Source organism: Scyliorhinus torazame, chromosome 16, assembly GCF_047496885.1.
Source record: "Scyliorhinus torazame isolate Kashiwa2021f chromosome 16, sScyTor2.1, whole genome shotgun sequence".
In the NCBI taxonomy this organism is placed as follows: domain Eukaryota; kingdom Metazoa; phylum Chordata; class Chondrichthyes; order Carcharhiniformes; family Scyliorhinidae; genus Scyliorhinus; species Scyliorhinus torazame.
Genome location: NC_092722.1, coordinates 198215506 through 198242488, shown reverse-complemented (window position 1 = coordinate 198242488; position 26983 = coordinate 198215506). Strand labels below are relative to the sequence as shown.

Genomic DNA, 26983 nt, shown 5'->3' with positions numbered 1-26983 from the left:
ACGATCCTTTAAAACCGAGATGAGGAGGAATTTCTTCAGCCAGAGGGTGGTGAATCTGTGGAACTCTTTGCTGCAGAAGGCTGTGGAGGCCAAATCACTGAGTGTCTTCAAGACAGAGATAGATAGGCTCTTGATTAATAAGGGGATCAGAGGTTATGGGGAGAAGGCAGGAGAATGGGGATGAGAAAAATATCAGCCATGATTGAATGGCTGAGCAGACTCATGGGCCGAGTGGCCTCCCATGTCTTATGGTCTTATGGTAAAAAGCCATTCAGTACAATACAGTGACAAATCAGGAACTCCACTATTTATCCCAGGAATGCCAGGGAGGGGTGAGGAATGTAACCGGAGAAGCTGCATAATATCTGTGATCTATATCCTTTAATGCAATGATTGTTGCTCAACAGAAATATGAAAGTGCCTGCATGGGCACACACACAGACCTCACACGTTCCGTCATTGAGGGTGGCAGCCACCACCCACTCAGTTTCTGCCAACGCTGCTTGGCACTGCCAGCGTGTTGGAGGGCCCGGCGGTCGGGGGGGTGGGGGGGGAGAAGGAAGCAACGTGGGAAGGATGATTTTCTCATCATCCATGTGGGTCATCCGCAGAGCACAGGAACAAGAGGAGGCCATTTTCTCTTCGAGCCTGGTCCACCATTCAACTATATCATGGCGGATCTGTATCTTAACAGGACTCGATCTTGGCTCTGGGTCATTGTCTGTGTGGAGTTTGCACATTCTCCCCGTGTCTGCGTGGGTTTCGCCCCCACAACCCAAAGATGCGCAGTGTAGGTGGATTGGCCTCGCTAAATTGCCCCTTAATTGGAAAAAATGAATTGGGTACTCTAAATTTATTTTTAAAAATTACTCCTTAATTGGAAAAAAACATCATTTAAAAAATTCAGAAATGGGGAGATGACAGCAAGCATACAGTTGTGTTGTGTGGCACCGTCCCCCTTCCCCAGGTTTTAATGACAGCTGGAAGGCCTGAGGACGACTGGGGTACTTACACTGTCCGGATGGTGAAGCACTTTGGAGACGGGCTCGGATTGCACTCTCTGAAACACAAGAGGCTCCCATTACACAGCTGGACAAGATAGTTCGACACGACTCTCAGCTTTATAAACGTATTCTGCTCAGCAATAAGCTGCATCAGGCACCCGGGGCAATATAAATCCTCAGTTATTCACGTTTCTCAATGTTTCCACTAACAGAGCAAATTACATTTAGATGGAGCCTTGAAAATAGAAACACAACTCGCTGAGTTATTAATCAGATATTTGAATCTTCGATCAAAAGGGGAGGGTTTCTGAAGGCACATGATGGGTGTTGGGGACTTTGGGGGGGAAATGGGAGAATTTTTGGGGGGTGCGAGCGGGCTGTGAGACAGGTTCCAAGATCCCATAAACATCAAAGAGATAACTGAATAAAGAACAGTACAGCCCAGGAACAGGCCCTTCGGCCCTCCAAGCCTGCGCCGACCATGCTACCCGTCTAAACTAAAGCCTTCCGGGGTCCGTATCCCTCTATTCCCATCCTATTCATGTATTTGTCAAGATGCCCCTTAAATGTCACTAACGTCCCTGCTTCCACTACCTCCTCCGGTAGTGAGTTCCAGGCACCCACTACCCTCTGCGTAAAAAACTTGCCTCGTACATCTACTCTAAACCTTGCCCCTCTCACCTTAAACCTATGCCCCCGAGTAATTGACCACTCTACCCTGGGAAATAGTCTCTGACTATCCACTCTGCCTATGCCCCTCATAATTTTGTAGACCTCTATCAGGTCGCCCCTCAACCTCCGTCGTTCTAGTGAAAATAATCCGAGTTTATCCAATCTTTCCTAGCTAATAGGCTCCATCCCAGGCAACATTCTGGTAAATCTCTTCTGCACCCTCTCTAAAGCCTCCACATCCTTCTGGTAGTGTGGCGACCAGAATTGAACACTATACTCCGAGTGTGGCCTAGCCACGTTTCTGTACAACTGCAACATGATTTGCCAATTTCTATACTCAATGTCCTAACCAATGAAGGCAAGCATGCCGTATGCCTTCTTGACTACCTTCTCCACCTGTGTTGCCCCTTTCAATGACCTGTGGACCTGTACTCCTAGATCTCTTTGACTTTCAATACTCTTGAGGGTTCTACCATTCACTGTATATTCCCTACCTACATTAGACCTTCCAAAATGCATTACCTCACATTTGTCCGGATTTAACTCCATCTGCCATCTCTTCGCACAAGTCTCCAAACAATCTAAATCCTGCTGTATCCTCAGACAGTCCTCATTGCTATCCACAGTTTCACTAACCTTTGTGTCGTCCTCAAACTTACTAATCAGACCAGTTACATTTTCCTCCAAATCATTTATATATACTACGAACAGCAAAGTCCCAGCACTGATCCCTGCGGAACACCACTAGTCACAGCCCTCCATCCAGAAAAGCATCCTTCCATCAGGGTTGTTAAGAAGGCGTACGGTGTGTTAGCTTTTATTGGTAGAGGGATTGAGTTTCGGAGCCATGAGATCATGTTGCAGCTGTACAAAACTCTGGTGCGGCCGCATTTGGAGTATTGCGTACAATTCTGGTCGCCGCATTATAGGAAGGATGTGGAAGCATTGGAAAGGGTGCAGAGGAGATTTACCAGAATGTTGCCTGGTATGGAGGGAAGATCTTATGAGGAAAGGCTGAGGGACGAGGCTGTTTTCGTTAGAGAGAAGAAGCTTAAGAGGTGACTTAATTGAGGCATACAAGATGATCAGAGGATTAGATAGGGTGGATATTGAGAGCCTTTTTCCTCGGATGGTGATGGCTAGCACGAGGGGACATAGCTTTAAATTGAGGGGAGATAGATATAGGACAGATGTCAGAGGTAGGTTCTTTACTCAGAGAGTAGTAAGGGCGTGGAATGCCCTGCCTGCAACAGTAGTGGACTCGCCAACATTAAGGGAATTTAAATGGTCATTGGATGAACATATGGATGATAAGGGAATAGTGTAGATGGGCTTTTGAGTGGTTTCACAGGTCGGCGCAACATCGAGGGCCAAAGGGCCTGTACTGCGCTGTAATGTTCTATTGTTCTATTGCTACCCTCTGCCTTCTATGACCTAGCTAGTTCTGTATCCATCTTACCAGCTCACCTCTGATCCCGTGTGACTTCATCTTTTGTACCAGTCTGCCATGAGGGACCTTGTCAAAGGCCTTACTGAAATCCATGTAAACAACATCCACCGCCCTTCCTTCATCAATCAGCTGTGTCACTTCCTCAAAAAACTTGGTCAAGTTAGTGAGACACGACCGCCCATTCACAAAACCATGCTGCCTCTCGCTAATAAGTCCATTTATTTCCAAACGTGAGCAAGTCCTATCGCTAAGAATTTTTTCCAATAATATCCCTACCACTGACGTAAGGCCTATAATTTCCTGAATTATCCCTGCTACCCTTCTTAAACAAAGGAACAACATTGGCTATTCTCCCGTCCTCTGGGACCTCACCTGTAGCCAATGAGGATTCAAAGATTCCAGTCAAGAGTTGGCTACGGGTTGAATTTTGACCAGAACTCAGGCAATAGTTTCTCAGCGTTAATTGCATTTTGGGTGTTCAGTTGTATTCAGGTGGAGGGCATTAACTGGGATTAACCATGGTTCCTATCGGTTTCCCATGAGGTGGAGATGCCGGCGTTGGACTGGGGTGAGCACAGTACGAAGTCTTACAACACCAGGTTAAAGTCCAACAGGTTTGTTTCGATGTCACTAGCTTTCGGAGCGCTGCTCCTTCCTCAGGTGTGTGTTTCAGAACAGGCTGAAACTGCTGTGTTGATTGGAGGGGCAGGATCTGTGTGTCTCTAAAGATAAAACTTGTAAATGTACAAACACTAACCTCCAGGTCTATCCTACAGTGCCTGGCTATCTGCATTATAACACCCTTCCTGCTCCAAAAGAGGGCCAGCGGACCGATAATGGCCGGATAAGGAAGGAGATCGGGCCTGAGTTTAATAATTTATCTGAAAGACAGTCCCTTTGTCAGTTTATCACAGCCTCAGTACTGATCCTGTGACAGTGTGACCCTCCCTTAATACTGACCCTCTGACTGTGCAGCACTCCCTCAGTACTGACCCTCTGACAGTGCAGCACTCCCTCAGTACTGACCCTCTGACTGTGCAGCACTCCCTCAGTACTGATCCTCTGACAGTGCAGCACTCCCTCAGTACTGACCCTCTGACAGTGCAGCACTCCCTCAGTACTGACCCTCTGACAGTGCGGCACTCCCTCAGTACTGACCCTCTGACAGTGCAGCACTCCCTCAGTACTGACCCTCTGACAGTGTGACCCTCCCTTAGTACTGACCCTCTGACTGTGCAGCACTCCCTCAGCACTGACCCTCTGACAGTGCAGCACTCCCTCAGTACTGACCCTCTGACTGTGCAGCACTCCCTCAGTACTGATCCTCTGACAGTGCGGCACTCCCTCAGTACTGACTCTCTGACAGTGCGGCACTCCCTCAGTACTGACTCTCTGACAGTGCAGCACTCCCTCAGTACTGACCCTCTGACAGTGCGGCGCTCCCTCAGCACTGACCCTCTGACAGTGCAGCACTCCCTCAGTACTGACCCTCTGACAGTGCAGCAGTCCCTCAGTACTGACCCTCTGACAGTGCGGCACTCCCTCAGTACTGACTCTCTGACAGTGCAGCGCTCCCTCAGTACTGACCCTCTGACAGTGCAGCACTCCCTCAGTACTGACCCTCTGACAGTGCGGCACTCCCTCAGTACTGACACTCTGACAGTGCAGCCCTCCCTCGGTACTGACCCTCTGACAGTGCAGCCCTCCCTCAGTACTGACCCTCTGACAGTGTGGCACTCCCTCAGTACTGACTCTCTGACAGTGCAGCACTCCCTCAGTACTGACCCTCTGACAGTGCGGCACTCCTTCAGTACTGACCCTCTGACAATGCACACTCCCTCAGTACTGACCCTCTGACAGTGCGGCACTCCCTCAGTGCTGATCCTGTGACAGTGCAGCACTCCCTCAGTACTGACCCTCTGCCAGTGCGGCACTCCCTCAGTACTGATCCTGTGACAGTGTGCTCCCCCCTCAGTACTGACTCTCTGACAATGCACACTCCCTCAGTACTGACCCTCTGACAGTGCGACACTCCCTCAGTACTGATCCTGTGACAGTGCAGCACCCCCTCAGTACTGACCCTCTGACAGTGCAGCACCCCCTCAGTACTGACCCTCTGACAGTGCGGCACCCCCTCAGTACTGACCCTCTGACAGTGCGACACTCCCTCAGTACTGATCCTCTGACAGTGCGGCACTCCCTCAGTACTGATCCTGTGACAGTGCAGCACTCCCTCAGTACTGACCCTCTGACAGTGCAGCACTCCCTCAGTACAGACCCTCTGACAGTGCAGCACTCCCTCAGTACTGTCCCTCTGACAGTGCAGCACTCCCTCAGTACTGACCCACTGACAGTGCAGCACTCCCTCAGTACTGACCCTCTGACAGTGCGGCACTCCCTCAGTACTGATCCTGTGACAGTGCAGCACTCCCTCAGTACTGACCCTCTGACAGTGCGGCACTCCCTCAGTACTGATCCTGTGACAGTGCAGCACTCCCTCAGTACTGACCCTCTGACAGTGCAGCACTCTCTCAGTACTGACCCTCTGACAGTGCGGCACTCCCTCAGTACTGACCCTCTGACAGTGCAGCACTCCCTCAGCACTGACCCTCTGACAGTGTGCTCCCCCCTCAGACCTGCCAGGTGTATATAAGTTCAACTCTCTGGAATCAGATTTAAACCCATGACCTTTTGCCTGGAGTGACCCACTGAGCCAATCCGAGCAGCAGAGTGCCGCCCCACAGTGGTTAAGGTTCACACCTTTGGCCATAAACCAGCCGCTGCTGCCTGCATCACAATCTCCTTCTCTTCCTGAGTCCTATCCCGTGCCTTGACCTGAGGATGGGATACGACATCTATAAATTGCAGCACGAGTTTGCTGGGCATAGGGACAGGCTGGACTCAGACTCAATCATTCAGAAGCAGGGCTGGTGTAGTCTTACCTCGACTCTGACTCCTTCCTCTGGTGTGTGAGGTACCTGCGAACCAGCAACAAGACATCAGTTAGTGCGGAGCATTGCAGGTCAGGACAGATGCTGGAGAAAGAGGATGTCAGAGAATCATAGAATTTACAGAGCAGAAGGAGGCCATTCAGCCCATCGAGTCTGCACCGGCCCTTGGAAAGAGCACCCTACTTAAGCCCACACCGCCATCATAACCCAGTAATCCAGTAACCCCACCTAACCTTTTTGGACACTAAGGGACAATTTATCATGGCCAATCCACCTGCACGTCTTTGGACTTTGGGAGGAAACCGGAGCACCCGGAGGAAACCCACGCAGACACGGGGAGAACGTGCAGACTCTGCACAGACAGTGACCCAGCGGGGAATCGAACCTGGGTCCCTGGTGCTGTGAAGCAACAGTGCTAACCACTGTGCTACCGTGTCGAAGAGGTTTCAAGCACAGAATCAATTGGGCTTGAGCCATGGAACATAAAAGGTGTAATTACATTGCACGGTGCTGTTTGTAGGCTGCCAACTCGTGGGAATGATGTCAATTTGCAAGGAAATTATAGAGGTGCAAGATCGATGCAGTTAGATATGGGGGACTTTAGTTACCTGTATATAAACTAGAATAGAGTACAGATCAGAAAGCGTCAAGCGTTCCTGGTGTATGTTCAGGAGATTTTTTTCAGAAGTATGTGTCCAGTCCAACGAGAAAGGAGGCACTGATGGGCCTGATTACTGTGAGGCGGGTCAAGTGGATCAAGTCGGAGTGTCAGTGCGAGAACATTCAGCGGACAGTGATCACCGTGTTACAATGTTTAGGCTGTTGTGGAAAAGGACAAGGAACAATCCAAAGTGAGAATAATTAACTGGAGGGCAGCCATCTTCAATGGGATAGGAGCGAAACTGGGCCAGAGAAATTGGAATCAAAGTTTTGCAGGTAAAACTGTGACTGAATAATGGGCTGCTTTTAATGAAGAACTAGTTCCCGCATGGTTACGGTGTACGGTGTACTTCCACAGGGAAAAGGCAGGGCAAACAATCCCAAACTCCCTGATCAACACAGAGATAAAGATTAAGGTGAATCAGAGACATTATTCTTACACCAGACGTCAGGTGAACAACACAATGAGAACCAGGCTGGATATGGAATTGAAAAAGCAAATAAGAGAAGCAAAGGGAGAGCATGAGAAGAGACTGGCAGGAAATCTAAAGTCTTTGATATATGAATAATACAAGGAGGTCAGAGGAATGGGACTGATTAGGGACTAAAAAGGGAATTTACAGTTGGTAGTAGGGGCAGAGGTGAGGTGTTAAATCGATACTTTACACTTGTCATTACCAACGTCGTGGTGAAAGAAGAGATTCAGAAGAGATGGATTGAAAATTGATATTGGATCAGTGTCTGTACTTAACGTTGATAAGGTACCAGGACTGGAGATGATTCCACGAATATTGAAGGAAGTGAGAATGAAAATTCCGGAGGCATTGGCCATAATTTTCCGATCTTTCTCCTGCTGCACGATGGTGCCAGAAGGTTGGAGAATTGCAAATGTTCAGAAAGAGGGTGTAAATAAAATCCCAGTGACTCCAGATTAGTCAGTTTAACCCCAGCAGGGGAAGATTTTAGAAGATTCACAGAGTAAGTGGTTAGGATCTGGAATGTACTGTCTGAGAGTACACTGTCGCCATCAAACACTCCCAGGACCGGTACAGCACGGGGTTAGATACAGAGTAAAGCTCCCTCTGCACTGTCCCCATCAAACACTCCCAGGACAGGTACAGCACGGGGTTAGATACAGAGTAAAGCTCCCTCTACACTGTCGCCATCAAACACTCCCAGGACAGGTACAGCACGGGGTTAGATACAGAGTAAAGCTCCCTCTGCACTGTCCCCATCAAACACTCCCAGGACAGGTACAGCACGGGGTTAGATACAGAGTAAAGCTCCCTCTACACTGTCACCATCAAACACTCCCAGGACCGGTACAGCACGGGGTTAGATACAGAGTAAAGCTCCCTCTACACTGTCGCCATCAAACACTCCCAGGACCGGTACAGCACGGGGTTAGATACAGAGTAAAGCTCACTCTACACTGTCCCCATCAAACACTCCCAGGACAGGTACAGCACGGGGTTAGATACAGAGTAAAGCTCCCTCTACACTGTCCCCATCAAACACTCCCAGGACAGGTACAGCACGGGGTTAAATACAGAGTAAAGCTCCCTCTACACTGTCCCCATCAAACACTCCCAGGACAGGTACAGCACGGGGTTAGATACAGAGTAAAGCTCCCTCTACACTGTCCCCATCAAACACTCCCAGGACAGGTACAGCACGGGGTTAGATACAGAGTAAAGCTCCCTCTACACTGTCCCCATCAAACACTCCCAGGACAGGTACAGCACGGGGTTAAATACAGAGTAAAGCTCCCTCTACACTGTCCCCATCAAACACTCCCAGGACAGGTACAGCACGGGGTTAGATACAGAGTAAAGCTCCCTCTACACTGTCCCCATCAAACACTCCCAGGACAGGTACAGCACGGGGTTAGATACAGAGTAAAGCTCCCTCTACACTGTCCCCATCAAACACTCCCAGGACAGGTACAGCACGGGGTTAAATACAGAGTAAAGCTCCCTCTACACTGTCCCCATCAAACACTCCCAGGACAGGTACAGCACGGGGTTAAATACAGAGTAAAGCTCCCTCTACACTGTCCCCATCAAACACTCGCAGGACAGGTACAGCACGGGGTTAGATACAGAGTAAAGCTCCCTCTACACTGTCCCCATCAAACACTCGCAGGACAGGTACAGCACGGGGTTAGATACAGAGTAAAGCTCCCTCTACACTGTCCCCATCAAACACTCGCAGGACAGGTACAGCACGGGGTTAGATACAGAGTAAAGCTCCCTCTGCACTGTCCCCATCAAACACTCCCAGGACAGGTACAGCACGGGGTTAGATACAGAGTAAAGCTCCCTCTGCACTGTCCCCATCAAACACTCCCAGGACAGGTACAGCACGGGGTTAGATACAGAGTAAAGCTCCCTCTCCACTGTCCCCATCAAACACTCCCAGGACAGGTACAGCACAGGGTTAGATACAGAGTAAAGCTCCCTCTACACTGTCCCCATCAAACACTCCCAGGACAGGTACAGCACGGGGTTAGATACAGAGTAAAGCTCCCTCTACACTGTCCCCATCAAACACTCCCAGGACAGGTACAGCACGGGGTTAGATACAGAGTAAAGCTCCCTCTACACTGTCCCCATCAAACACTCCCAGGACAGGTACAGCACGGGGTTAGATACAGAGTAAAGCTCCCTCTACACTGTCCCCATCAAACACTCCCAGGACAGGTACAGCACGGGGTTAGATACAGAGTAAAGCTCCCTCTGTACTGTCCCCATCAAACACTCCCAGGACAGGTACAGCACGGGTTAGATACAGAGTAAAGCTCCCTCTACACTGTCCCCATCAAACACTCCCAGGACAGGTACAGCACGGGGTTAGATACAGAGTAAAGCTCCCTCTACACTGTCCCCATCAAACACTCCCAGGACAGGTACAGCACGGGGTTAGATACAGAGTAAAGCTCCCTCGACACTGTCCCCATCAAACACTCCCAGGACAGGTACAGCACGGGGTTAGATACAGAGTAAAGCTCCCTGTACACTGTCCCCATCAAACACTCCCAGGACAGGTACAGCACGGGGTTAGATACAGAGTAAAGCTCCCTCTACACTGTCCCCATCAAACACTCCCAGGACAGGTACAGCACGGGGTTAGATACAGAGTAAAGCTCCCTCGACACTGTCCCCATCAAACACTCCCAGGACAGGTACAGCACGGGGTTAGATACAGAGTAAAGCTCCCTGTACACTGTCCCCATCAAACACTCCCAGGACAGGTACAGCACGGGGTTAGATACAGAGTAAAGCTCCCTCTACACTGTCCCCATCAAACACTCCCAGGACAGGTACAGCACGGGGTTAGATACAGAGTAAAGCTCCCTGTACACTGTCCCCATCAAACACTCCCAGGACAGGTACAGCACGGGGTTAGATACAGAGTAAAGCTCCCTCTACACTGTCCCCATCAAACACTCCCAGGACAGGTACAGCACGGGGTTAGATACAGAGTAAAGCTCCCTCTACACTGTCCCCATCAAACACTCCCAGGACAGGTACAGCACGGGGTTAGATACAGAGTAAAGCTCCCTCTACACTCTCCCCATCAAACACTCCCAGGACAGGTACAGCACGGGGTTAGATACAGAGTAAAGCTCCCTCTACACTCTCCCCATCAAACACTCCCAGGACAGGTACAGCACGGGGTTAGATACAGAGTAAAGCTCCCTCTACACTCTCCCCATCAAACATTCCCAGGACAGGTACAGCACGGGGTTAGATACAGAGTAAAGCTCCCTCTGCACTCTCCCCATCAAACACTCCCAGGACAGGTACAGCACGGGGTGAGATACAGAGTAAAGCTCCCTCTACACTGTCCCCATCAAACACTCCCAGGACAGGGACAGCACAGGGTTAGATACAGAGTAAAGCTCCCTCTACACTGTCCCCATCAAACACTCCCAGGACAGGTACAGCACGGGGTTAGATACAGAGTAAAGCTCCCTGTACACTGTCCCCATCAAACACTCCCAGGACAGGTACAGCACGGGGTTAGATACAGAGTAAAGCTCCCTCTACACTGTCCCCATCAAACACTCCCAGGACAGGTACAGCACGGGGTTAGATACAGAGTAAAGCTCCCTCTACACTCTCCCCATCAAACACTCCCAGGACAGGTACAGCACGGGGTTAGATACAGAGTAAAGCTCCCTCTACACTGTCCCCATCAAGCACTCCCAGGACAGGTACAGCACGGGGTTAGATACAGAGTAAAGCTCCCTCTACACTGTCCCCATCAAACACTCCCAGGACAGGGACAGCACAGGGTTAGATACAGAGTAAAGCTCCCTCTACACTGTCCCCATCAAACACTCGCAGGACAGGTACAGCACGGGGTTAGATACAGAGTAAAGCTCCCTCTACACTGTCCCCATCAAACACTCGCAGGACAGGTACAGCACGGGGTTAGATACAGAGTAAAGCTCCCTCTGCACTGTCCCCATCAAACACTCCCAGGACAGGTACAGCACGGGGTTAGATACAGAGTAAAGCTCCCTCTGCACTGTCCCCATCAAACACTCCCAGGACAGGTACAGCACGGGGTTAGATACAGAGTAAAGCTCCCTCTCCACTGTCCCCATCAAACACTCCCAGGACAGGTACAGCACGGGGTTAGATACAGAGTAAAGCTCCCTCGACACTGTCCCCATCAAACACTCCCAGGACAGGTACAGCACGGGGTTAGATACAGAGTAAAGCTCCCTGTACACTGTCCCCATCAAACACTCCCAGGACAGGTACAGCACGGGGTTAGATACAGAGTAAAGCTCCCTCTACACTGTCCCCATCAAACACTCCCAGGACAGGTACAGCACGGGGTTAGATACAGAGTAAAGCTCCCTCGACACTGTCCCCATCAAACACTCCCAGGACAGGTACAGCACGGGGTTAGATACAGAGTAAAGCTCCCTGTACACTGTCCCCATCAAACACTCCCAGGACAGGTACAGCACGGGGTTAGATACAGAGTAAAGCTCCCTCTACACTGTCCCCATCAAACACTCCCAGGACAGGTACAGCACGGGGTTAGATACAGAGTAAAGCTCCCTGTACACTGTCCCCATCAAACACTCCCAGGACAGGTACAGCACGGGGTTAGATACAGAGTAAAGCTCCCTCTACACTGTCCCCATCAAACACTCCCAGGACAGGTACAGCACGGGGTTAGATACAGAGTAAAGCTCCCTCTACACTGTCCCCATCAAACACTCCCAGGACAGGTACAGCACGGGGTTAGATACAGAGTAAAGCTCCCTCTACACTCTCCCCATCAAACACTCCCAGGACAGGTACAGCACGGGGTTAGATACAGAGTAAAGCTCCCTCTACACTCTCCCCATCAAACACTCCCAGGACAGGTACAGCACGGGGTTAGATACAGAGTAAAGCTCCCTCTACACTCTCCCCATCAAACATTCCCAGGACAGGTACAGCACGGGGTTAGATACAGAGTTAAGCTCCCTCTGCACTCTCCCCATCAAACACTCCCAGGACAGGTACAGCACGGGGTGAGATACAGAGTAAAGTTCCCTCTACACTGTCCCCATCAAACACTCCCAGGACAGGGACAGCACAGGGTTAGATACAGAGTAAAGCTCCCTCTACACTGTCCCCATCAAACACTCCCAGGACAGGTACAGCACGGGGTTAGATACAGAGTAAAGCTCCCTGTACACTGTCCCCATCAAACACTCCCAGGACAGGTACAGCACGGGGTTAGATACAGAGTAAAGCTCCCTCTACACTGTCCCCATCAAACACTCCCAGGACAGGTACAGCACGGGGTTAGATACAGAGTAAAGCTCCCTCTACACTCTCCCCATCAAACACTCCCAGGACAGGTACAGCACGGGGTTAGATACAGAGTAAAGCTCCCTCTACACTGTCCCCATCAAGCACTCCCAGGACAGGTACAGCACGGGGTTAGATACAGAGTAAAGCTCCCTCTACACTGTCCCCATCAAACACTCCCAGGACAGGTACAGCACGGGGTTAAATACAGAGTAAAGCTCCCTCTACACTGTCCCCATCAAACACTCCCAGGACAGGTACAGCACGGGGTTAAATACAGAGTAAAGCTCCCTCTACACTGTCCCCATCAAACACTCGCAGGACAGGTACAGCACGGGGTTAGATACAGAGTAAAGCTCCCTCTACACTGTCCCCATCAAACACTCGCAGGACAGGTACAGCACGGGGTTAGATACAGAGTAAAGCTCCCTCTACACTGTCCCCATCAAACACTCGCAGGACAGGTACAGCACGGGGTTAGATACAGAGTAAAGCTCCCTCTGCACTGTCCCCATCAAACACTCCCAGGACAGGTACAGCACGGGGTTAGATACAGAGTAAAGCTCCCTCTGCACTGTCCCCATCAAACACTCCCAGGACAGGTACAGCACGGGGTTAGATACAGAGTAAAGCTCCCTCTCCACTGTCCCCATCAAACACTCCCAGGACAGGTACAGCACAGGGTTAGATACAGAGTAAAGCTCCCTCTACACTGTCCCCATCAAACACTCCCAGGACAGGTACAGCACGGGGTTAGATACAGAGTAAAGCTCCCTCTACACTGTCCCCATCAAACACTCCCAGGACAGGTACAGCACGGGGTTAGATACAGAGTAAAGCTCCCTCTACACTGTCCCCATCAAACACTCCCAGGACAGGTACAGCACGGGGTTAGATACAGAGTAAAGCTCCCTCTACACTGTCCCCATCAAACACTCCCAGGACAGGTACAGCACGGGGTTAGATACAGAGTAAAGCTCCCTCTGTACTGTCCCCATCAAACACTCCCAGGACAGGTACAGCACGGGTTAGATACAGAGTAAAGCTCCCTCTACACTGTCCCCATCAAACACTCCCAGGACAGGTACAGCACGGGGTTAGATACAGAGTAAAGCTCCCTCTACACTGTCCCCATCAAACACTCCCAGGACAGGTACAGCACGGGGTTAGATACAGAGTAAAGCTCCCTCGACACTGTCCCCATCAAACACTCCCAGGACAGGTACAGCACGGGGTTAGATACAGAGTAAAGCTCCCTGTACACTGTCCCCATCAAACACTCCCAGGACAGGTACAGCACGGGGTTAGATACAGAGTAAAGCTCCCTCTACACTGTCCCCATCAAACACTCCCAGGACAGGTACAGCACGGGGTTAGATACAGAGTAAAGCTCCCTCGACACTGTCCCCATCAAACACTCCCAGGACAGGTACAGCACGGGGTTAGATACAGAGTAAAGCTCCCTGTACACTGTCCCCATCAAACACTCCCAGGACAGGTACAGCACGGGGTTAGATACAGAGTAAAGCTCCCTCTACACTGTCCCCATCAAACACTCCCAGGACAGGTACAGCACGGGGTTAGATACAGAGTAAAGCTCCCTGTACACTGTCCCCATCAAACACTCCCAGGACAGGTACAGCACGGGGTTAGATACAGAGTAAAGCTCCCTCTACACTGTCCCCATCAAACACTCCCAGGACAGGTACAGCACGGGGTTAGATACAGAGTAAAGCTCCCTCTACACTGTCCCCATCAAACACTCCCAGGACAGGTACAGCACGGGGTTAGATACAGAGTAAAGCTCCCTCTACACTCTCCCCATCAAACACTCCCAGGACAGGTACAGCACGGGGTTAGATACAGAGTAAAGCTCCCTCTACACTCTCCCCATCAAACACTCCCAGGACAGGTACAGCACGGGGTTAGATACAGAGTAAAGCTCCCTCTACACTCTCCCCATCAAACATTCCCAGGACAGGTACAGCACGGGGTTAGATACAGAGTAAAGCTCCCTCTGCACTCTCCCCATCAAACACTCCCAGGACAGGTACAGCACGGGGTGAGATACAGAGTAAAGCTCCCTCTACACTGTCCCCATCAAACACTCCCAGGACAGGGACAGCACAGGGTTAGATACAGAGTAAAGCTCCCTCTACACTGTCCCCATCAAACACTCCCAGGACAGGTACAGCACGGGGTTAGATACAGAGTAAAGCTCCCTGTACACTGTCCCCATCAAACACTCCCAGGACAGGTACAGCACGGGGTTAGATACAGAGTAAAGCTCCCTCTACACTGTCCCCATCAAACACTCCCAGGACAGGTACAGCACGGGGTTAGATACAGAGTAAAGCTCCCTCTACACTCTCCCCATCAAACACTCCCAGGACAGGTACAGCACGGGGTTAGATACAGAGTAAAGCTCCCTCTGCACTGTCCCCATCAAACACTCCCAGGACAGGTACAGCACGGGGTTAGATACAGAGTAAAGCTCCCTCTGCACTGTCCCCATCAAACACTCCCAGGACAGGTACAGCACGGGGTTAGATACAGAGTAAAGCTCCCTCTCCACTGTCCCCATCAAACACTCCCAGGACAGGTACAGCACAGGGTTAGATACAGAGTAAAGCTCCCTCTACACTGTCCCCATCAAACACTCCCAGGACAGGTACAGCACGGGGTTAGATACAGAGTAAAGCTCCCTCTACACTGTCCCCATCAAACACTCCCAGGACAGGTACAGCACGGGGTTAGATACAGAGTAAAGCTCCCTCTACACTGTCCCCATCAAACACTCCCAGGACAGGTACAGCACGGGGTTAGATACAGAGTAAAGCTCCCTCTACACTGTCCCCATCAAACACTCCCAGGACAGGTACAGCACGGGGTTAGATACAGAGTAAAGCTCCCTCTGTACTGTCCCCATCAAACACTCCCAGGACAGGTACAGCACGGGTTAGATACAGAGTAAAGCTCCCTCTACACTGTCCCCATCAAACACTCCCAGGACAGGTACAGCACGGGGTTAGATACAGAGTAAAGCTCCCTCTACACTGTCCCCATCAAACACTCCCAGGACAGGTACAGCACGGGGTTAGATACAGAGTAAAGCTCCCTCGACACTGTCCCCATCAAACACTCCCAGGACAGGTACAGCACGGGGTTAGATACAGAGTAAAGCTCCCTGTACACTGTCCCCATCAAACACTCCCAGGACAGGTACAGCACGGGGTTAGATACAGAGTAAAGCTCCCTCTACACTGTCCCCATCAAACACTCCCAGGACAGGTACAGCACGGGGTTAGATACAGAGTAAAGCTCCCTCGACACTGTCCCCATCAAACACTCCCAGGACAGGTACAGCACGGGGTTAGATACAGAGTAAAGCTCCCTGTACACTGTCCCCATCAAACACTCCCAGGACAGGTACAGCACGGGGTTAGATACAGAGTAAAGCTCCCTCTACACTGTCCCCATCAAACACTCCCAGGACAGGTACAGCACGGGGTTAGATACAGAGTAAAGCTCCCTGTACACTGTCCCCATCAAACACTCCCAGGACAGGTACAGCACGGGGTTAGATACAGAGTAAAGCTCCCTCTACACTGTCCCCATCAAACACTCCCAGGACAGGTACAGCACGGGGTTAGATACAGAGTAAAGCTCCCTCTACACTGTCCCCATCAAACACTCCCAGGACAGGTACAGCACGGGGTTAGATACAGAGTAAAGCTCCCTCTACACTCTCCCCATCAAACACTCCCAGGACAGGTACAGCACGGGGTTAGATACAGAGTAAAGCTCCCTCTACACTCTCCCCATCAAACACTCCCAGGACAGGTACAGCACGGGGTTAGATACAGAGTAAAGCTCCCTCTACACTCTCCCCATCAAACATTCCCAGGACAGGTACAGCACGGGGTTAGATACAGAGTAAAGCTCCCTCTGCACTCTCCCCATCAAACACTCCCAGGACAGGTACAGCACGGGGTGAGATACAGAGTAAAGCTCCCTCTACACTGTCCCCATCAAACACTCCCAGGACAGGGACAGCACAGGGTTAGATACAGAGTAAAGCTCCCTCTACACTGTCCCCATCAAACACTCCCAGGACAGGTACAGCACGGGGTTAGATACAGAGTAAAGCTCCCTGTACACTGTCCCCATCAAACACTCCCAGGACAGGTACAGCACGGGGTTAGATACAGAGTAAAGCTCCCTCTACACTGTCCCCATCAAACACTCCCAGGACAGGTACAGCACGGGGTTAGATACAGAGTAAAGCTCCCTCTACACTCTCCTCATCAAACACTCCCAGGACAGGTACAGCACGGGGTTAGATACAGAGTAAAGCTCCCTCTACACTGTCCCCATCAAGCACTCCCAGGACAGGTACAGCACGGGGTTAGATACAGAGTAAAGCTCCCTCTACACTGTCCCCATCAAACACTCCCAGGACAGGGACAGCACAGGGTTAGATACAGAGTAAAGCTCCCTCTACACTGTCCCCATCAAACACTCGCAGGACAGGTACAGCACGGGGTTAGATACAGAGTAAAGCTCCCTCTACACTGTCCCCATCAAACACTCGCAGGACAGGTACAGCACGGGGTTAGATACAGAGTAAAGCTCCCTCTGCACTGTCCCCATCAAACACTCCCAGGACAGGTACAGCACGGGGTTAGATACAGAGTAAAGCTCCCTCTGCACTGTCCCCATCAAACACTCCCAGGACAGGTACAGCACGGGGTTAGATACAGAGTAAAGCTCCCTCTCCACTGTCCCCATCAAACACTCCCAGGACAGGTACAGCACGGGGTTAGATACAGAGTAAAGCTCCCTCGACACTGTCCCCATCAAACACTCCCAGGACAGGTACAGCACGGGGTTAGATACAGAGTAAAGCTCCCTGTACACTGTCCCCATCAAACACTCCCAGGACAGGTACAGCACGGGGTTAGATACAGAGTAAAGCTCCCTCTACACTGTCCCCATCAAACACTCCCAGGACAGGTACAGCACGGGGTTAGATACAGAGTAAAGCTCCCTCGACACTGTCCCCATCAAACACTCCCAGGACAGGTACAGCACGGGGTTAGATACAGAGTAAAGCTCCCTGTACACTGTCCCCATCAAACACTCCCAGGACAGGTACAGCACGGGGTTAGATACAGAGTAAAGCTCCCTCTACACTGTCCCCATCAAACACTCCCAGGACAGGTACAGCACGGGGTTAGATACAGAGTAAAGCTCCCTGTACACTGTCCCCATCAAACACTCCCAGGACAGGTACAGCACGGGGTTAGATACAGAGTAAAGCTCCCTCTACACTGTCCCCATCAAACACTCCCAGGACAGGTACAGCACGGGGTTAGATACAGAGTAAAGCTCCCTCTACACTGTCCCCATCAAACACTCCCAGGACAGGTACAGCACGGGGTTAGATACAGAGTAAAGCTCCCTCTACACTCTCCCCATCAAACACTCCCAGGACAGGTACAGCACGGGGTTAGATACAGAGTAAAGCTCCCTCTACACTCTCCCCATCAAACACTCCCAGGACAGGTACAGCACGGGGTTAGATACAGAGTAAAGCTCCCTCTACACTCTCCCCATCAAACATTCCCAGGACAGGTACAGCACGGGGTTAGATACAGAGTTAAGCTCCCTCTGCACTCTCCCCATCAAACACTCCCAGGACAGGTACAGCACGGGGTGAGATACAGAGTAAAGCTCCCTCTACACTGTCCCCATCAAACACTCCCAGGACAGGGACAGCACAGGGTTAGATACAGAGTAAAGCTCCCTCTACACTGTCCCCATCAAACACTCCCAGGACAGGTACAGCACGGGGTTAGATACAGAGTAAAGCTCCCTGTACACTGTCCCCATCAAACACTCCCAGGACAGGTACAGCACGGGGTTAGATACAGAGTAAAGCTCCCTCTACACTGTCCCCATCAAACACTCCCAGGACAGGTACAGCACGGGGTTAGATACAGAGTAAAGCTCCCTCTACACTCTCCCCATCAAACACTCCCAGGACAGGTACAGCACGGGGTTAGATACAGAGTAAAGCTCCCTCTACACTGTCCCCATCAAGCACTCCCAGGACAGGTACAGCACGGGGTTAGATACAGAGTAAAGCTCCCTCTACACTGTCCCCATCAAACACTCCCAGGACAGGGACAGCACAGGGTTAGATACAGAGTAAAGCTCCCTCTACACTCTTCCCATCAAACACTCCCAGGACAGGTACAGCACGGGGTTAGATACAGAGTAAAGCTCCCTCTACACTGTCCCCATCAAGCACTCCCAGGACAGGTACAGCACGGGGTTAGATACAGAGTAAAGCTCCCTCTACACTGTCCCCATCAAACACTCCCAGGACACGTACAGCACGGGGTTAGATACAGAGTAAAGCTCCCTCTACACTCTCCCCATCAAACACTCCCAGGACAGGTACAGCACGGGGTTAGATACAGAGTAAAGCTCCCTCTACACTGTCCCCATCAAGCACTCCCAGGACAGGTACAGCACGGGGTTAGATACAGAGTAAAGCTCCCTCTACACTGTCCCCATCAAGCACTCCCAGGACAGGTACAGCACGGGGTTAGATACAGAGTAAAGCTCCCTCTACACTGTCCCCATCAAACACTCCCAGGACAGGGACAGCACAGGGTTAGATACAGAGTAAAGCTCCCTCTACACTGTCCCCATCAAACACTCCCAGGACAGGTACAGCACGGGGTTAGATACAGAGTAAAGCTCCCTCTACACTGTCCCCATCAAACACTCCGAGGACAGGTACAGCACGGGGTTAGATACAGAGTAAAGCTCCCTCTACACTGTCCCCATCAAACACTCCCAGGACAGGTACAGCACGGGGTTAGATACAGAGTAAAGCTCCCTCGACACTGTCCCCATCAAACACTCCCAGGACAGGTACAGCACGGGGTTAGATACAGAGTAAAGCTCCCTCTACACTGTCCCCATCAATCACTCCCAGGACAGGTACAGCACGGGGTTAGATACAGAGTAAAGCTCCCTCTACACTGTCCCCATCAAACACTCCCAGGACAGGTACAGCACGGGGTTAGATACAGAGTAAAGCTCCCTCGACACTGTCCCCATCAAACACTCCCAGGACAGGTACAGCACGGGGTTAGATACAGAGTAAAGCTCCCTCTACACTGTCCCCATCAATCACTCCCAGGACAGGTACAGCACGGGGTTAGATACAGAGTAAAGCTCCCTCTACACTGTCCCCATCAAACACTCCCAGGACAGGTACAGCACGGGTTTAGATACAGAGTAAAGCTCCCTCTACACTGTCCCCATCAAACACTCCCAGGACAGGTACAGCACGGGGTTAGATACAGAGTAAAGCTCCCTCTACACTGTCCCCATCAATCACTCCCAGGACAGGTACAGCACGGGGTTAGATACAGAGTAAAGCTCCCTCTACACTGTCCCCATCAAACACTCCCAGGACAGGTACAGCACGGGGTTAGATACAGAGTAAAGCTCCCTCTACACTGTCCCCATCAAACATTCCCAGGACAGGTACAGCACGGGGTTAGATACAGAGTAAAGCTCTCTCTACACTGTCCCCAACAAACACTCCCAGGACAGGTACAGCACGGGGTTAGATACAGAGTAAAGCTCTCTCTACACTGTCCCCAACAAACACTCCCAGGACAGGTACAGCACGGGGTTAGATACAGAGTAAAGCTCCCTCTACACTGTCCCCATCAAACACTCCCAGGACAGGTACAGCACGGGGTTAGATACAGAGTAAAGCTCCCTCTACACTGACCCCATCAAACACTCCCAGGACAGGTACAGCACGGGGTTAGATACAGAGTAAAGCTCCCTCTACACTGTCCCCATCAAACACTCCCAGGACAGGTACAGCACGGGGTTAGATACAGAGTAAAGCTCCCTCGACACTGTCCCCATCAAACACTCCCAGGACAGGTACAGCACGGGGTTAGATACAGAGTAAAGCTCCCTCGACACTGTCCCCATCAAACACACCCAGGACAGGTACAGCACGGGGTTAGATACAGAGTAAAGCTCCCTCTACACTGTCCCCATCAAACACTCCCAGGACAGGGACAGCTCGGGGTTAGATACAGAGTAAAGCTCCCTCTGCACTGTCCCCATCAAACACTCCCAGGACAGGTACAGCACGGGGTTAGATACAGAGTAAAGCTCCCTCTACACTGTCCCCATCAAACACTCCCAGGACAGGGACAGCTCGGGGTTAGATACAGAGTAAAGCTCCCTCTGCACTGTCCCCATCAAACACTCCCAGGACAGGTACAGCACAGGGTTAGATACAGAGTAAAGCTCCCTCTACACTGTCCCCATCAAACACTCCCAGGACAGGTACAGCATGAGGTTAGATACAGAGTAAAGCACCCTCCACACTGTCCCCATCAAACACTCCCAGGACAGGTACAGCACAGGGTTAGATACAGAGTAAAGCTCCCTCTACACTGTCCCCATCAAACACTCCCAGGACAGGTACAGCACGGGTTTAGATACAGAGTAAAGCTCCCTCTACACTGTCCCCATCAAACTCTCCCAGGACAGATACAGCACGGGGTTAGATACAGAGTAAAGCTCCCTCTACACTGTCCCCATCAAACACTCCCAGGGCAGGTTCAGCATGGGATTAGATACAGAGTAAAGCTCCCTCTACACTGTCCCCATCAAACACTCCCAGGACAGGTACAGCACGGGGTTAGATACAGAGTAAAGCTCCCTCTACACTGTCCCCATCAAACACTCCCAGGACAGGTACAGCACGGGGTTAGATACAGAGTAAAGCTCCCTCTACACTGTCCCCATCAAACACTCCCAGGACAGGTATAGCACGGGGTTAGATACAGAGTAAAGCTCCCTCTACACTGTCCCCATCAAACACTCCCGGGACAGGTACAGCACGGGGTTAGATACAGAGTAAAGCTCCCTCTACACTGTCCCAATCAAACACTCCCAGGACAGGTACAGCACGAGGTTAGATACAGAGTAAAGCTCCCTCTACACTGTCCCCATCAAACACTCCCAGGACAGGTATAGCACGGGGTTAGATACAGAGTAAAGCTCCCTCTACACTGTCCCCATCAAACACGCCCAGGCCAGGTACAGCACGGGGTTAGATACAGAGTAAAGCTCCCTCTACACTGTCCCCATCAAACACTCCCAGGACAGGTATAGCACGGGGTTAGATACAGAGTAAAGCTCCCTCTACACTGTCCCCATCAAACACGCCCAGGACAGATACAGCACGGGGTTAGATACAGAGTAAAGCTCCCTCTACACTGTCCCCATCAAACACTCCCAGGACAGGTACAGCACAGGGTTAGATACAGAGTAAAGCTCCCTCTACACTGTCCCCATCAAACACTCCCAGGACAGGTACAGCACGGGGTTAGATACAGAGTAAAGCTCCCTCTACACTGTCCCCATCAAACACGCCCAGGACAGATACAGCACGGGGTTAGATACAGAGTAAAGCTCCCTCTACACTGTCCCCATCAAACACTCCCAGGACAGGTACAGCACGGGGTTAGATACAGAGTAAAGCTCCCTCGACACTGTCCCCATCAAACACTCCCAGGACAGGTACAGCACGGGGTTAGATACAGAGTAAAGCTCCCTCTACACTGTCCCCATCAATCACTCCCAGGACAGGTACAGCACGGGGTTAGATACAGAGTAAAGCTCCCTCTACACTGTCCCCATCAAACACTCCCAGGACAGGTACAGCACGGGTTTAGATACAGAGTAAAGCTCCCTCTACACTGTCCCCATCAAACACTCCCAGGACAGGTACAGCACGGGGTTAGATACAGAGTAAAGCTCCCTCTACACTGTCCCCATCAATCACTCCCAGGACAGGTACAGCACGGGGTTAGATACAGAGTAAAGCTCCCTCTACACTGTCCCCATCAAACACTCCCAGGACAGGTACAGCACGGGGTTAGATACAGAGTAAAGCTCCCTCTACACTGTCCCCATCAAACATTCCCAGGACAGGTACAGCACGGGGTTAGATACAGAGTAAAGCTCTCTCTACACTGTCCCCAACAAACACTCCCAGGACAGGTACAGCACGGGGTTAGATACAGAGTAAAGCTCTCTCTACACTGTCCCCAACAAACACTCCCAGGACAGGTACAGCACGGGGTTAGATACAGAGTAAAGCTCCCTCTACACTGTCCCCATCAAACACTCCCAGGACAGGTACAGCACGGGGTTAGATACAGAGTAAAGCTCCCTCTACACTGACCCCATCAAACACTCCCAGGACAGGTACAGCACGGGGTTAGATACAGAGTAAAGCTCCCTCTACACTGTCCCCATCAAACACTCCCAGGACAGGTACAGCACGGGGTTAGATACAGAGTAAAGCTCCCTCGACACTGTCCCCATCAAACACTCCCAGGACAGGTACAGCACGGGGTTAGATACAGAGTAAAGCTCCCTCGACACTGTCCCCATCAAACACACCCAGGACAGGTACAGCACGGGGTTAGATACAGAGTAAAGCTCCCTCTACACTGTCCCCATCAAACACTCCCAGGACAGGGACAGCTCGGGGTTAGATACAGAGTAAAGCTCCCTCTGCACTGTCCCCATCAAACACTCCCAGGACAGGTACAGCACGGGGTTAGATACAGAGTAAAGCTCCCTCTACACTGTCCCCATCAAACACTCCCAGGACAGGGACAGCTCGGGGTTAGATACAGAGTAAAGCTCCCTCTGCACTGTCCCCATCAAACACTCCCAGGACAGGTACAGCACAGGGTTAGATACAGAGTAAAGCTCCCTCTACACTGTCCCCATCAAACACTCCCAGGACAGGTACAGCATGAGGTTAGATACAGAGTAAAGCACCCTCCACACTGTCCCCATCAAACACTCCCAGGACAGGTACAGCACAGGGTTAGATACAGAGTAAAGCTCCCTCTACACTGTCCCCATCAAACACTCCCAGGACAGGTACAGCACGGGTTTAGATACAGAGTAAAGCTCCCTCTACACTGTCCCCATCAAACTCTCCCAGGACAGATACAGCACGGGGTTAGATACAGAGTAAAGCTCCCTCTACACTGTCCCCATCAAACACTCCCAGGGCAGGTTCAGCATGGGATTAGATACAGAGTAAAGCTCCCTCTACACTGTCCCCATCAAACACTCCCAGGACAGGTACAGCACGGGGTTAGATACAGAGTAAAGCTCCCTCTACACTGTCCCCATCAAACACTCCCAGGACAGGTACAGCACGGGGTTAGATACAGAGTAAAGCTCCCTCTACACTGTCCCCATCAAACACTCCCAGGACAGGTATAGCACGGGGTTAGATACAGAGTAAAGCTCCCTCTACACTGTCCCCATCAAACACTCCCGGGACAGGTACAGCACGGGGTTAGATACAGAGTAAAGCTCCCTCTACACTGTCCCAATCAAACACTCCCAGGACAGGTACAGCACGAGGTTAGATACAGAGTAAAGCTCCCTCTACACTGTCCCCATCAAACACTCCCAGGACAGGTATAGCACGGGGTTAGATACAGAGTAAAGCTCCCTCTACACTGTCCCCATCAAACACGCCCAGGCCAGGTACAGCACGGGGTTAGATACAGAGTAAAGCTCCCTCTACACTGTCCCCATCAAACACTCCCAGGACAGGTATAGCACGGGGTTAGATACAGAGTAAAGCTCCCTCTACACTGTCCCCATCAAACACGCCCAGGACAGATACAGCACGGGGTTAGATACAGAGTAAAGCTCCCTCTACACTGTCCCCATCAAACACTCCCAGGACAGGTACAGCACAGGGTTAGATACAGAGTAAAGCTCCCTCTACACTGTCCCCATCAAACACTCCCAGGACAGGTACAGCACGGGGTTAGATACAGAGTAAAGCTCCCTCTACACTGTCCCCATCAAACACGCCCAGGACAGATACAGCACGGGGTTAGATACAGAGTAAAGCTCCCTCTACACTGTCCCCATCAAACACTCCCAGGACAGGTACAGCACGGGGTTAGATACAATGCTGGAGATGGGGGCAGAGCTCTCCTGTCTCCTTGAGATCTTGTCTGGTTGGTGTTTACTGGGAAATTAGAAGGGAACGAATGTTTGATGTTCTTACTGAATTCTTTCCGTGTGAACTCTGGGGAGGAATTTCCACTGGAACTACCTGCAAAAAACAACATAATGATAATAGTAATCTTTATTGTCACAAGTAGGCTTCCATTAACACTGCAATGAAGTTACTGTGAAAAGCCCCTAGTTGCCACATTCCGGCGCCTGTTCGGGTACACAGAGAGAATTCAGAATGTCCAATTCACCTAACAGCACGTCTTTTCATAGAATCATAGAATTTACAGTGCAGAAGGAGGCCATTCGGCCCATCGAGTCTGCACCGGCTCTTGGAAAGAGCACCCTACCCAAGGTCAACACCTCCACCCTATCCCCATAACCCAGTAACCCCACCCAACACTAAGGGCAATTTTGGACACTATGGGCAATTTAGCATGGCCAATCCACCTAACCTGCACATCTTTGGACTGTGGGAGGAAACCGGAGCACCCGGAGGAAACCCACGCACACACGGGGAGGACGTGCAGACTCCGCACAGAGAGTCACCCAAGCCGGAATCGAACCTGGGACCCTGAAGCTGTGAAGCATTTGTGCTCTCCACAATGCTACCGTGCTGCCCCGGTCACTCTTCACCAACATTCCATTGCTCATTAGCTCACTGCCTTCGCACTCTTTCACTCATTCATTCCTCACTATGATTCTCCATCTCTTTCTTTCTCTCCCTCTGTCTCGCTCTCTGTCTCTCTCTCTGCCCTCACTCTCCTTGTCTCTGTGTCACTGTGCACATGTCTTTCTCTCTGTCTTTCTCAGTCTCTCTTTCCCTCTGTCTGGTTCTCCCTCTCTCTGTCTCTTCTCTCTTCTCTGTTTCCCACTCTCTCTATCTTTGTCTCTCTCTCTCCCGCCGGTCACAGTTGCCTCTCCCTCCCCTCCACCTACCCTCGTATCCTCCATTCCGGCCGATGAATGTTTTCCGTTCCAGTGATGTGTCCGGTGAAATTGAAAGTGTTGAACCTGGGAATCGAGTCCGGGAATATCCGGCTCGCCCTGCAGCTGGGACATGAAGCAGAACGACAGCGTTAATGTCATCATCATTTCCACCAAATACCATCTCATTGATCAGGTAGAATCCAGTACGGACGGTCAGACAGACCCCAGACTCTGGGACAGGGGTCCGGGGGAAGGGGAGAGGGGGGGGTAACAGTGTCGGGTTAGACGGTGGTAATACTTTGCTGGGGATCCTCAGTAATGGGAATCAGGAAAGCCGGGAGAATCAGTCTCAACCTTTGATACAGACCAAACCTTGGGAGTGATTCTGCTCTCCCTCTCTCCCTCTCTCCCTCCCTCGCTCCCTCTCTCCCTCCCTCGCTCCCTCTCTCCCTCCCTCCCTCTCTCCCTCCGTCCCTCTCTCCCTCCCTTCCTCAATCTATCCCTCTCTCCCTCCATCCCTCTCTCCCTCCCCCCTTCCTCCCTCTATCCCTCTCTCCCTCCCTTCCTCAATCTATCCCTATCTCCCTCCCTCCCTCTCTCCCTATCTCCCTCCCTCACTCCCTCTCTCCCTTCCTTCCTCCCTCTATCCCTCTCTCCCTCCCTCCCTCTATCCCTCTCTCCCTCCCTTCCTCAATCTATCCCTCTCTCCCTCCCTCCCTTCCTCCCTCTATCCCTCTCTCCCTCCCTTCCTCAATCTATCCCTATCTCCCTCCCTCCCTCCCTCTCTCCCTCCCTCACCCCCTCTCTCCCTTCCTTCCTCCCTCTATCCCTCTCTCCCTCTCTCCCTCCGTCCCTCTCTCCCTCCCTCCCTCTATCCCTCTCTCCCCCTTCCTCAATCTATCCCTCTCTCTCTCCCTCCCTTCCTCCCTCTATCCCTCTCTCCCTCTCTTCCTCAATCTATCCCTATCTCCCTCCCTCCCTCCCTCCCTCTCTCCCTCCCTCACTCCCTCTCTCCCTTCCTTCCTCCCTCTATCCCTCTCTCCCTCCATCCCTCTCTCCCTCCATCCCTCTCTCCCTCCATCCCTCTCTCCCTCCCGCCCTCCCTCCCTCCCAACTGCCGTCCCTCCTTCCATTCCTCCCTCCGTCTCACCCTCCATCCCTGCCTCTCTCCCTCCCTCTACCTCTCCCTCCCTCCCTTCCTCCCCCACTCTCACTCTCCCTCCCTCTCTACCTCCCTCCCTCCCTCTCTCCCTTCCTTCCTCCCTCTATCCCTCTCTCCCTCCTGCCCTCTCTCCCTCCTGCCCTCACTCCCTCCCTCCCCCCTTCGTCTCACCCTCCATCCCTGCCCTCTCTCCCTCCCTCTCGCCC

The 26983-nt window shown here is 51.6% G+C and overlaps 1 protein-coding gene and 1 long non-coding RNA gene across 3 annotated transcripts in view; one reads left to right on the top strand and one right to left on the bottom strand.

The window, feature by feature from the left end:
- LOC140393376 (uncharacterized) overlaps positions 1-26983 on the top strand; it is a 212294-nt gene that overhangs the window by 631 nt on the left and 184680 nt on the right. The window lies entirely within an intron of this gene.
- LOC140393375 (uncharacterized) overlaps positions 1-26983 on the bottom strand; it is a 288449-nt gene that overhangs the window by 193915 nt on the left and 67551 nt on the right. For both annotated transcript variants that reach the window (XM_072479760.1, XM_072479759.1), the window contains exons 6-9: positions 25625-25738; positions 24738-24785; positions 6069-6104; positions 1013-1060 (exon numbers count right to left, since the gene is read on the bottom strand). In XM_072479760.1, coding sequence (XP_072335861.1) covers positions 1013-1060; positions 6069-6104; positions 24738-24785; positions 25625-25738 — 246 coding nt within the window. The remainder of the gene's footprint in view (positions 1-1012; positions 1061-6068; positions 6105-24737; positions 24786-25624; positions 25739-26983) is intronic.